The sequence below is a fragment of the Pelodiscus sinensis genome, chromosome 7 (assembly GCF_052426305.1).
Source record: "Pelodiscus sinensis isolate ZL-2025 chromosome 7, ASM5242630v1, whole genome shotgun sequence".
NCBI lineage: Eukaryota > Metazoa > Chordata > Testudines > Trionychidae > Pelodiscus > Pelodiscus sinensis.
The window spans coordinates 72,546,298-72,559,454 of NC_143058.1; the positions used below are offsets into that span (position 1 = coordinate 72,546,298).

At 38.7% G+C, this 13,157-nt stretch overlaps 1 protein-coding gene across 7 annotated transcripts in view; it reads right to left on the bottom strand.

The window, feature by feature from the left end:
* Positions 1–1,965: 1,965 nt before the first annotated feature.
* HECW2 (HECT, C2 and WW domain containing E3 ubiquitin protein ligase 2) overlaps positions 1,966–13,157 on the bottom strand; it is a 263,367-nt gene continuing 252,175 nt past the window's right edge. For all 7 annotated transcript variants that reach the window (XM_075934227.2, XM_006117907.5, XM_089779881.1 and 4 more), the window contains 3 exons: positions 12,695–12,780; positions 11,020–11,132; positions 1,966–2,908 (listed from right to left, as the gene is read on the bottom strand). In XM_075934227.2, the coding sequence (XP_075790342.2) occupies positions 2,797–2,908; positions 11,020–11,132; positions 12,695–12,780 (311 nt within the window). In that variant the 3' untranslated portion in view covers positions 1,966–2,796. The remainder of the gene's footprint in view (positions 2,909–11,019; positions 11,133–12,694; positions 12,781–13,157) is intronic.

Sequence of the window (13,157 nt, forward strand, 5' to 3'; positions counted from 1 at the left end):
CCTGGAGTGGCAGGCACTTAATGAAACTGATCACACGAAACTTGAGTCATGCTGAAATGACCTGCTCACAAGTAAATTTATCAACTGTGTATCAGTTCTTTGATACAACACATTAACGAACCCTAGGCTATTAATATGGTATCTTAGCAAACACTGAAACTTGAATGTAAAAACAGGATAATACAGTTTGACTTTTCTTTAGTGCAAGCCAGGAGCAGTTTAAGAAAATTTGTGAGATTCCCAGATGTCATTGTTTTAGGAAGAAACTCATTATTTGTTAAGTCAAAGGATATTTTCATTTTATTTTTGACATTGGGGTGTCCTCAGTTATCTGAACACAAGCATGATTTCCTATGTCATTCAGGCAGCGTGTGTGCAGTGGGTAGGATATTTGGGGCAACTTAGATTTCCCCAGCACTCTGCTCCTACCCCCTCAACACTTCCACCATCTACTTTCTCACTGGAATGGCGAAAAAGTAGTCTTTGCTGTCAGCATCTTTATTGCCATTCCATGTTTGCCTGAGTGGATGGGTGCTCCCCTTGTTATGAACACAGAAAATATGCCTCACCGTGTCACCTATTCAACAAAGAATCCCAAGGTTACTCCTACTTAGTTGTTCCACAAAGCAGGTCTTGAAATGCTTGAATCCCATCAAGAGGACCACAAAGAGCTGTATTTTTTTTTTTTTTTTTTTTTTTTGCCATCCAACATCCAGTTGCCGTTTTCTGGAATTCTGACACAGTGTAGATACTATTTCTCAATGGCTGTACAAGTGCCCAGATGGAAAACTAATTTAGAATTAAAGTTCTGAGGAATGGGTGCAAATGACCCTTCTGCACTTTGGCAAAATTAAGCATAATTAAATTGGTTTGATTCATGCAATTTTTGATATACCATTGACAAGAACTCCATTGTAATTAACGTTGGTAAGAAAACTACTCATCAGTGAAAATGCAAACTTAGAAAGACATAAGAACAATTTACAGCTTGGAGGTGTTCCTGATAAGGGAGAATGGAATAATTACTATTAAAGGTTCATCCTCTTAAGCGTGACTGATGGTTTTCCTAATAAGCTAGTGTGTTTTACAGTGCTGTACACATAAAAAGTTGCTGGGAAAATATGAAACATCTGTATTACACTCAATACCTTAGAGATTATTTGATGGATGGAAAATGAACAATATGCATTTAAAATAAATGCATATTACAGTATCCTATGTAGTGATTTTTACAAAATTATTACTTATGTGCACAGTCCTGATAACCGTAGACATGGCATTGTGAAGAAAGCTCATTTCTTAAGAAGCCATTTTCTAGATATATACTTCAAAGAGTGATGCCATTTTCTGTCAGGGTATGTCTACACTACCCCGCTAGTTCGAACTCGCGGGGTAATGTATGCATACCGAACGTGCAAATGAAGCCCGGGATTTGAATTTCCCGGGCTTTATTTGCATAAGCGGGGAGCCGCCATTTTTAAATCCCCGCTGGTTCGAACCCCGTGTAGCGCGGCTACACGGGGCTCGAACTAGGTAGTTTGGACTAGGATTCCTAGTTTCATGAGGTGTACCGGTAGTTCGGAATAGGAATTCTAGTCCGAACTACCTAGTTCGAGCCCCGTGTAGCCACGCTACACGGGGTTCGAACCAGCGGGGATTTAAAAATGGCGGCTCCCCGCTTATGCAAATAAAGCCCGGGAAATTCAAATCCCGGGCTTCATTTGCACGTTCGGTATGCATACATTACCCCGCTAGTTCGAACTAGCGGGGTAGTGTAGACATACCCTCAGTCTGCTCATAATGTCCCTTCAACTTTGGTACATTCAGTGCAAAATATTTGTTGGGAATTTCTTACTCATATAAAAATAAAAGGTATTTTTTCCTTGAGAGTGCTTAAAGAATAAAACACTACCACAATGTCTATTTAAGCATGAAAAGTTAAATGAACATAGCATCGAAATAGCATTTAGTTTGCTAGTTTCTTATTTATACTCCGAGGAACTTAATATAATGAACTTATAAAAATAAACAGAAGTCACTGTGTACGTTTTTTTCCTGATATGCTGTGATAAATCGATACTTATCTTTAAAACAATTTCCATGCAATATAAAGCATAAAATCAGTCATTATTAAATTCTCCTTATAATAGGTCATCATTTGCTATACACATGCTGCTTGCATATACATTTTCACAAACCCCCTTATTGCAAGGTATTGTTGTGATATCCCTTGCTGCTGATTTTCTTTCAACTTCACTTCTTCCCAGGAAGCAGAAATCTATGACGCACACCATACAGGCACTCGTAGTCTTAGGTATAGCAAGTAATGGATATTCTGTTATAGTATATGGCATAAAGTAACGTACCTTTAGGATTTTTTTTTTAAAGAATTCCATAGTTTGATTTTAGCTAATTCAGGGGTAGGCTGAACAATTTCACATTTTGACTTGAACTTTACATTCAAGGACTTTGGTGAAATCCAGTTTCAAGCTATTTATCTGATTTTGTCACTTTGCTGATCATGCATGGTCAACATCTTTTGCATGGGCCATAACAAATATGGCAGTTAAGAAAAACTGCTTATTGCAAGACTCCACACTCTAGTATTACTGTAGAGTACTCCGCCATTGTTTCAAAGCTTGTCACTGCTTCTGATGCCAGCTTTAGTCACTCTTGGAAATCTCATATTTGAATTGCACTGTAAAACAATTTTCCTCTAAGAAATCCAATACAAATGTTCATTCATTCTTGAGAGGACAGATCCACAAATGACCAAAGAGCACTATGGTTTACATATCACTCAAGTCCAAAGGTACTTGTCTCTTCAACTGCTGTCAACAGTTTCTCACAGAGCATGGAGAATGATGGGTAAGGGGGAAGGTCAAGACGATTGAAACAAGTATGAGCCCTGCAAAAAAAGGGGCAAATAAACAAAGGTTATTCAGAAATTCAAATAAAAATGACTAGAGATTCAGATGCACCAGAAGGTCCTTTCAAAAGACCATTCTCTGTGATATTGTATTACTTGAACACTGTAATTTTCAAGTTAAAAAGGAATTACTGAAGATACTTTTGAAATTCTGACCCTTAAATGTGCACGACAAGTCGCAGCCTAAATTTTGCCTGTAAAATGTACACATGTAAAATGTGGAGCTTAGGGGCACAATTGAGGCAGTCTGTTTTGAGAACTTGGCTTGAAATACACACTTTTAAATTAGTATTTGCTATTAATAATTATTGATATTTGAATTCTAAGTCTGTAATCATGAGCAGGTTATTTCTGAAGGATGAATGCACATAAATTAGCTAGAGTCGTTGAAATACTAGAAAATTCACTCTAGATCAGGGGTTCCCAACCTTTTTCAGTCCCCGTGCCCCCTTGGCTTTTAGTAAACCTTCCTGTACCTCCTATTGAATATGAAAGGAAATAAATTCTAGACTCTAGAATCCACAACTTTTTTCACTAAAACTACTACTTTTGGAATATTTCAATTAGGATAATCTAGTTATTTACCAAATATTCCCCATACCCCCTTGACAAGCTTCTCGTACCCCCCTGGGGGTACGTGTACCTCAGGCTGGGAACCCCTGCTCTAGAGAATAGTTAGCAAATTAGATCTTTTCCATTGATAATTTCTATAGGCCAAAGTCTCAGCTGGTGTAAATCAGTGTAGCTCCCATGAAGTTGGTGCAGGTATACTGATGTACACTAGCTGAAGATTTGATTGTGTTTATCTATTAGGGTATATCTACACTGACACCCTAGTTCAAACTAGGGTGGCTAATGTAGGCATTCTAACTTGCAAATGAAGCCCGGGATTTAAATATCCCGGGCTTTATTTGCATGTTCCCGGGCGCCGCCATTTTTAAATGCCCCGTAGTTCAAACTACCTGCCCGTGGCTACATGCGGCACAGACTAGGTAGTTCAAATTAAAGCTCCTAATTCGAACTACCTTTACTTCTCCTGCAATGAGAAGTAACGGTAGTTCGAATTAGGAGAGTGGCAGTGTAGACATACCCTTACTGAGAAATATATTTGTTGTTGAATGAATAAATGACTGTATATATATAATTCTCAAATACACTCTGGCTTTCTTGACAAGACGGGAATACATTTCCACCCTCAATTTCTATGGTCTGCCTATCAGACCATTGTGAAAAGATACTAGAGACCCCCATCCTCTAACTAGAGGAAGGACCTGAGTTTGATATGGGGATTTATTGAGCGCCACAGGACTTTTCATTTCCTCCTCTTATTTAAAAGTTGACTAACCTTGTAAGACCTTGGCTTTGGAAGATAAAAGTCCTTTTGTATTTGGTGTGGCCCTTAAAGGGGCAGGACTTTCTTTACATTTGCTTTTTTCCTTTTTCAAGCACACCACACTACTGTATTGTTTAAACCTGTTCCCGTAATCAAGCAGAAACCTTTCCTGAAGTGACCTGCCTGTCACCAGCTTGAACAGCAAATATTTAAAAAACATACAGCATGTCAAATTGAAGTGTATGATGTCAGGCGCTCTCTTCTCACCAAGATCTGAGACTTCTGGCCTATTCAACATACCTCATTCAGCAGTGGTCAGATTGGCTACACTGGATTTACTGTGATTCCTCAAAACAAGAGGGTTCCCAGCCCCACAGATGAACAGATCTAGGGACCATCATTGTAAGTGCCAATTGGGTGCTAACTACCAGGTTGGAACATGAAGAGATGGGATGAGTCATTTTAGCTTGTTTATAACACAGATTCTAAGCCCTGAGTGAAGGTCAAACATTGACTTAGCAAACAACATAGTGCCATAAAAATACCAGGCTTTGGGAAATCCAGGATGCTGTGCCAGGTTGTCATTACAAATATCAGATCAAACATCAAATGTACTATTGTGGCAGAAAAAATACTGATTTTGCTTCACCCAATTATCGTAGATTTAACATTGCCAGAATAAAAATGTTTTTCAGCAGGTAAAGTTCATCCTCGCAATATTCCTTGTGGCTCCTCCTTTCCCCCGTTCCTACTTCCAGATCTATAAAGGGATCAATCCTTGCCTTCCTGGAAAGGGAGCAGGTCAGCAGAATCTGTGGCCTTCTCTTCCCTTCCCAGAATTCGGTGGAAAGCTAGTTGTGGCATCCAGGAAGTGTACTCAGAGAATCTATCTTTCCTGAAGAGTCTCTCCGTGATGGGGATCCTCGTTGTGTGTGGTGGGGAGGGGTGGAAGCAACAACAACGGGAAGGCTTACAATTACAGCAGTGCTGTCAGGCAGCCCAGTGCACGCCCCAATTTTCTGGGTTCAATTTAGACCTTGGAAGATCCTCTGGAAGGAGAATTTGGAGAAAACATTAGGAGACAAAGTTCACAGAACTTCTCTTTTCCTCAGGCCCACAGAAGGGGAATGTGGACTAGTGTAATAATCCTCTTGGGATCCTCTGGCTACTCACAGAACCAGCAGAATGATTTCCTCCTGCTTCTAAAGGGTGTGTAAGGAGGGAAATGTCTTTGAAACAGACATCCACTGTTAGAATTATGCGTCATGCATAATGTGGGCCATATAATCAGAAATTATAAAAACCATGATGCATGAATCAATAGGAGATTCATTGCAAGCTAACATCTTGGTTAAACTGATTAGTAAGAAAAGTTGTGTTTCTTGAGGATGATTTTGTCACAATGTATTGAAAATGTGATCATCATCTTCTTTAGAAAGCTGACTCATTTTTATAAATAAAGACATTGAGCCTCTTGAGGAAATGTGCTCTTCTACCAAACAAAAGACTCTTGTCATTCTACAGGGAGTGATTTTACTGTGGATTCTGCTTTCCCAGGACTTTTCAAGCTAATTGTATACTACGTTCATTTATCTTTTCTCACATTTTCTGATAAAAGTAAATATATGTTAATGTCCTGGAGTCTTGATATTCAATTACTTCCCTCTGCACAGGAATTCAAAAAGTATTACAGACAAAATAAATTCAGGTCCAAAAGTCCAGTACCTTAGCAATGACGGAAGAATGATGTTTGCATGTGAATGTTTATATATGCGTTGGCACTAGCTGCTATGTAATCAACACTAACAATTTCTAAATATTTAAGAGAACTGAGAGAGCAGGAATTCCCTTAGTGATATCTGATTTAGCCTGACACACAATAAAATAAACAAGCTGGATGTAAACACGGTGACAGGGGCAAAACTAATAACTAGCTTCTTCACATACATTCATATGCCACTAATGTATGGTGGAAAGGACAGTGACAGAAGCCAGGCAACTGGACAACCAAGTTACATAAGTTTCATTGTTCTTGTTCAATAAGGCTGATTATAACGATCAGAACTGTGGAAGTTATGAAATCACATGTTGCCTGTATTAGCAGCTCTACAGAACCAGGAAAAGGGAATGGGGAATGGCTTCTTTAAAATGTTTTAATCCATTTATTTCTTCTCTCTAGAGGGTACGTCTACACTGCGGGTTTTTTGGGGGGATACCAGAGATATCCTGGGAAAACTCTGCTGCATCCTGGGAAAACGTGTTTGCTCTTCCACTTTTTTTTTGCGGAAGTGCTAATGCGCTCTTTCGGAAGCTCTGTCTTCCTCATTTCATGAGGAATGTTTGGTTTTGGTTTTTATTCATATCCATGAGGAAGAAAGGATCTTCTGAAGAGAGGGATTTTCCAAAATCTGTAGTGTAGACAGGCCAAATTTTGGAAAAGCCTCTTCTGGAAAAAAAATTGGAAAAAGCTACGCAAAATGCAGAGTGCATTTTGTGTAGCTTTCCTTCTCCCCCCCCCCCAAAAAAAGCTGTAGTGTAGACCTAGCCTCAGATATGAATAAAAACTAAAACCAAACATTGACTTGAAATTAGAGGCAGATTTTGCCAGTAGTACCAGACTCCACAGTAGCTCTGCTGAAATCAGTGAGACAGTTCACAAAATAAAACACTAATCACTGAGAATGAGGGTAAAATAATTATAATTTGTCCCTGGGTTAACACAAAACACTAGAACTATTTGGCATGAAAGAGCCCCAGGGTGAAACTTTCAGTAGATGTTCAATAATTCATCCATCTCTGCAGGATCTCTTTTAGGAGGCTGCTTAAAGGGTCTTTGTTAACATTGATAGCTTCAGCCAGTGCTACTCAGTGTTTGCAAAGTAAAGTCTGTGCAGCTGCTGGGCTTAGGCTGAAGCTGCTCTGCACATAGGAAGTGGAGATGTTAGAAAAGCAAACACATACTTCACATTCTGCTCAAGCTAAGTTTCAGATGGATGCTGTAAGTCATGCATTTCCTATGGGACTAGGGTTCCATGTCTTGAGCACTGGGAATGGCTGACTCATGATAATGAAACGTGTTATTTGGTTTTCGTGTTTGTAGAAATGTCTAAAACCAATACAGAGATGTGGCCCAATGTCTCCAAAGCGAGGGAATTCTGAGTTAAAAACCTTTCCTCAGAGTGCAACAGCTTTATATTACAGATGGCGCTCTGAAGTAGCCTTGCTGGAGGAAATACCCTCAGTGAGGTATTGACTCTCTTTGCTGGGCTTGTTCTGCCCCGCCCAGTGTGTAGGCTGTACCTGCTGGCTCTGGTTTCTATGGAAGAAAGTAAAGATGTTAAATATCAACTAGTCGATAGGCACTTCCGCATTCCTCCTTTGAAATGTACAAGAGCCCCCACTAAGACTCTTGTACATTTTAAAAGGAGGAATGAGGAACTCTGTGTGCAGCCAGGGGCCAGCGGAAAGTCCTGCTGACTCCGGGCTGCATGCAGTGTGCCAGCTATGAAATGTACAAGAGTCCCCAGCGGGGGCTCTTGTGCATTTCAAAGCGGAAGCACCCGCATGGAGCCTGGGGTCAGCTGGAGACTCCTCAGCTGACCCCAGGTTCTGTGCATGGCGCTGGAACCTGGGATCAGCTGGGGAGTCTCCAGATGACCCCAGACTCCATGCAAACACCTCGGTAGTGTTTCAAAGGGGCAGCTCCATACAGCTGATCCTGGGTTCAGCTGTGATCAGCTGTGCAGCGCTGCCCCTTTGAAATGCCCCCTCGGCGTTTCAAGGCAGAAGCACCTCACAAAGCCCAGGTACACTGATAGAGGCAGCAAGGGGGAGGTGATTGACTAGCCAACTCGACTATCTGATAAGCATTTGCTCATCAGATCGTTGACTAGTCCACTAGTCCTAAACATCCTTAGAAGAAAGAGCAGTTTACAGGAGGGTGATCCTGCTCCAGATTAGATCTTGCTGCCTACGAGGAGAATTTGGTCCCAAGTCTCTGTCTATCCACTATATATTTTGTCTGTGTCTATCTACTATATATATTGAAGAATTTGTTTGCTTGTTTATGGATTTATTTGTGGAAAATAAAGTTCTATTTCGCAATTACCTACAGATGCCAAATTTGGATAAACAATCCTGCCACTTAAATTAGCTGAATGTACTACTTTTTACACTGGAATATGCCAGGTGAAAGGTTTAAATAATTATTTTTGTTTTTCATCAGAAAAAAGTAATGACTACTATGATTAGAATTCATAAAAATTTTTGCTAACAAAATAAAAATTGATTAACCTATTCAACTGTCATTTTAGTTCAAAGAAAATTTTTACTGGTACAAATCACAAAATAATTCAAAGTAGTTACGGAAAGAGTAATTGAAGCTTTATGAGTTTTTTATTCAAATGTACTGTATATGGTAATTATTCAATAAAATTGATAATGTTTGAAGTTGAAATCCTACAAATTTAAAACTGTTGTTACTCCCCTTTTGCAAGCACATTAACAAAAAATCCTATTACATATATTTAATTTTTTGAATGTTCCTATAAATGTAATCTATGCAAAATGACTTTGACCAGTCAATGACAGGCCTCAGGTGCTAGTCCATAATAAATGCCAATGAAATAATAAAGTGGAGTCATCTGTTATATTAGTAGTCAGCTAGTTTGAGCTGAATTCCCCTGCCTTGGTGGTTTTTCATGGGACCAGAACACTACTTCCTTTAATGGAGCTTTCACAATTTATTTTCCTTCTCCCATTTTTAAAAATCCTCAACACTATGTGCCCTATAATATTTTTATAGATAATGAGATGTCCAGCAGGATGCAAGGAATTTAACAAATGAATTTGTCATGTTCTTCCTCATGACAGCCAGATTATCAGTCCTCGAATGTCTGATTTGTAGCCATTAATGCTTCCCAGACCAGCATCCTGATCAAATATGGTTTTTCAATCTACTTTCTAGCAACTAAGGACCCAATCTTGATGACACACACATGTGTGCTTAACTTTATTACCAGGAGTAACCCACTGAAATTAAGGGACTACTCACTGTAGTAAAGATAAGCATTTGTATGTTTGCAGGATCGAGTCCTTAGAGTGTAAACCTTTTTTATGTGAAATGTTTTCAGTGCAATAGAGCCTTAATTCTAACTGGGGTCTCTTATTTAATACTAATATTTCAGCACTGCCTGAAGTCTGCCTTAGAGACTGAATATTAGAAAATATTAGAAAAACTACAGTCTTGTTTCCTACTTAAGCATCAGTATAAAAGAACACAGCATTGCTGAATTCCAGGTTCATTCAAGAAAATGCAATGGTTATAATTTAAAATGTTCTGGTACATAATCTATGTCTCATTTCTGTAACGATCACTCTCTGACAAATGCCCAGGTGGCTGAAACACAGAATACCTTTTGACCCTAAAAGATACTATGGTAATTGTTTTGAAATATCAACTTTTTACATTTATTTTAATGTATCTTTGATCTTCAGCTGTGTGTTTCCCATTTACACTCTGAACTGACAAGGCAGTGTTGTTTTAGAACTGCTGACTCTACACAATTTTACACTAGGTCTGTGCAGTTCAACCACATAGTATTATTTACACTTTGACTTTACAAATGGTAATCAAAATTAGTAACATATCTATTTCCAACCAGAAATAACTTCCTTTAAATGCTACAGAATTGGTTGATAGAGAATCTTCCCAAAATGTATTAAGCTGCAAAACTCATCACACTTGCTATTAGAATTCAGTCAAGATGACTTTTCAGATCCTGGTTCATAGGTCATCAGTCTTTGATACTGTAAATTATTTAAGACCACAGCTCTTTCCCTAGCATCACAAAAGGAAAAATGAGAAAAGCAACTCCTCCCTTACCTTTTCCTCTTACCATTCTGATCATGTCATTTTCTACGTTGAATTCTTTCACTGGCTTCCCCTTTTCAAGGCCTTGTTCAGCTTATTCTTCTTTACATCCAACTCATTTCTTTCTACTCCCCTTTTCAATTCCTTCATTGGCTCAAACATTTTTACTTTCTCCCTTTGTAGTCTTTACCTCTCAACATTGTGATTTGCCTTTTTCTGTCTCTCAAATAACTCCTAAAAAATCAACTTTTTCTCTGATTCAGAAACTACAGTTGCAAGATTTCTACATAACACTGAAGGCAGTCCCTTCTAATGACTGATCTAGAGTGTAAATATGTTGGGTCTCTTTAATCCAGGTCTGATATCCATTGTTTTGGCAATGACCAATAACTTACCTTTCAGAGAACATCTCATATACTATTTTAAATGTTTGTCCATCTTTATTTATTCATTTAAAGGAAACAATGCCTGGTTTTATGGCAATCAAAAATTATAAATTTGAGAAGAGAAGTTGTAAACCTGGTAAAACAGAATTTATTGAATTAAGATACAGACAGCTAAGCACAATTAGTTTGTCTTTACCTCCACACAAGAAGAAAACATCTTAGCTCAAAGAAATACAGATGTGTCATACACACTTGAAAAACTGGGAAGCAGAACTTCCCCTGCCACAGAGCATATTCAGTCAAGCAATGACAGCTGTTTGTTTCTCAAGCAGCTTTTGCATAATCACTGTAGTTGAGGTAGCTGGGGCAGTTGAGAATATTACCATATCTACCCTGCCTGGCTCACAGAGAACTAAACTTTATCCAAGTAATTCAAAATGTACTTAAATTAAAACAAACAAACAAACAAACACCTCTCTCTCTCTCTCTCCTCTTTTACCTGGGAAGAGCAGTGATTTTCCCCCATTTTTCTACACAGAATCTTCTTGGCCCATTGCTTCCTCTTAGAGATGCAAACCCCTCATAAGGTATGCTGGATGTGCCTGTAACAAACTACCAACACAAAAAAGAACAACACAGATGACAGATGTCCAGCCAGAAAGTTCCAGGAATGCTCATGCATAAATAATTATTCATAGTAATGTTTCCACTAAGTCAAATTGCTCCTTTATAAGAATCTGCAGGATCAAGCCTTATCTGAAGGGGAAGCAGGAGAATTGAAGTCCTGTTTAAATGCAGGGAAGGGAAAGTGGCATATTTCCTTATTAGCACTCTGGGAGGAAGGGAGGGCATACTAGACTAATTTCTGACACAGATTTCACTTACAGACAGCCACTATCTGAGAGTAACTAAGATGCCCAACCCATGTAGGATTATAGTCACGTTATCATGTTAATAAATGAAACAGGAAGGAGGGAGACAAAAAATACACTTAAGATTTAAGAGGGACTAACTAATAAGTAATTAACCACGGATAATGTTACATTTATGTTGTGCCTTTCATTCTGCTGGATTTCAAAGCACTTCATAAACTTTACTAATTGATAACAGCTAAGAGCCAAGTTCTGCAGTTCTCATTTAATAACATTTCTATAGATGTCATTGAGAATTTCTTAAGACATTGTACAGAGCATATTTGACTAGAACTATCCATCAATAGAAGAGTCTTGTGACAGGCAGAGCCTGCTTATTTGTAATGGTCTGTGAAGCGACATCTATATATATTTTTTGACTTGCAGTTGCAGAATTTCTACACTGTATTATAATTACAAAGAGAAATCTTAGCAATAAAATTACACAGAGAGTCATCTATGGTCCTGCATCAAAAAAACAGCTCAGTAAAGTTTCCCACAAAGCATTTGCACAGAGCTAGCTGTAACAGGAAAAAGGCATGTTAGTCATATAGTGAACATGATGATCGGACGCCAGTTCTGAAATGTTAAAAACAATGAATTTGAAACTAATGCAATTATGTGGCAAACGCAGATAAAATCAGATCTGTCTACTTCTAAAGAATTGGGGTGAGCTAGAGATACCTACATTTGATTACATGTTGCTCTGTGGAAAACCCACATGCCTTACAGTCCTGCTACTCTCTTCAGTATTGTTGAGTCTTTCACAGGTTGACATATTGCGTGAAGCAGTATTTCTATTTATTTGTTCTTAATGTATTGGCTATCAACTTAGTAGAGGCCTTCTGTTTTCATGTTATATGAATAGGTAAAAATGGGGAACTGGATCAGGTTTCAATATCATTTTCATAATTTTGAATACCTCAGCCACATCCCCTCTAACTCTTCTTTTGAATAATCTGCAGAGGTAAATGCTATTTTTTTCCCTTTTTTTTAATGGAATAGAATTTTTTAATCATAGTATTCACCATCACCCAACACTCATACTGGTACTGGTAACTTTATAGCAAGCACATTTAAAAAAAAAGTTTGCTCTGACATTTCAATTATTTACAGTAAGCATCTGAAAGAAGACTGCTGAGTTCCCAGGACATTCCCCTGCCTGCCATCACATGCTATCTGAAAGTTTCATTATCCAAAACTGATGGAATAGGTTAATATTTAACGTGAAATGTAGTATATATTTTTATATTGATCTCTCACCTGTAACAGTCTTAACCGTTGTTCATTATTGAATCTTTCTACAGCAGCCCAGAACCACCGAATTACAATATGATTGTCATGGTAACCTGTTAGATCAACAACAAAAAGCCATATTATCTTTGGATCTTTTAATATTAAGGGCTACAGAAGCATGGGAGAACACACATGATGATGGTAGTCAAGGAGAAGGAGAGTTGGATATGAGGCAGGGATCCTTGGGGGTGGTCAGGGAACCGGGAAGGTTGGATAGGAACCAGAGTTCTCTGGGGGACAGTCAAGAGGCACAGAACATTAGATAAGGGGCGAGCGGTTTGCACGGCAGTGAGTCAGATAGTGGGCATGGCCTAGCCCTTGGCCCACTTCCTCTATACTTCCCCATCTAGTACTCCAAACAATTGTTGACACTGATGTGTCCACCCTGGTCAATAATATACTGAGTCCTGCCTCTCATTGTTCAGAATGG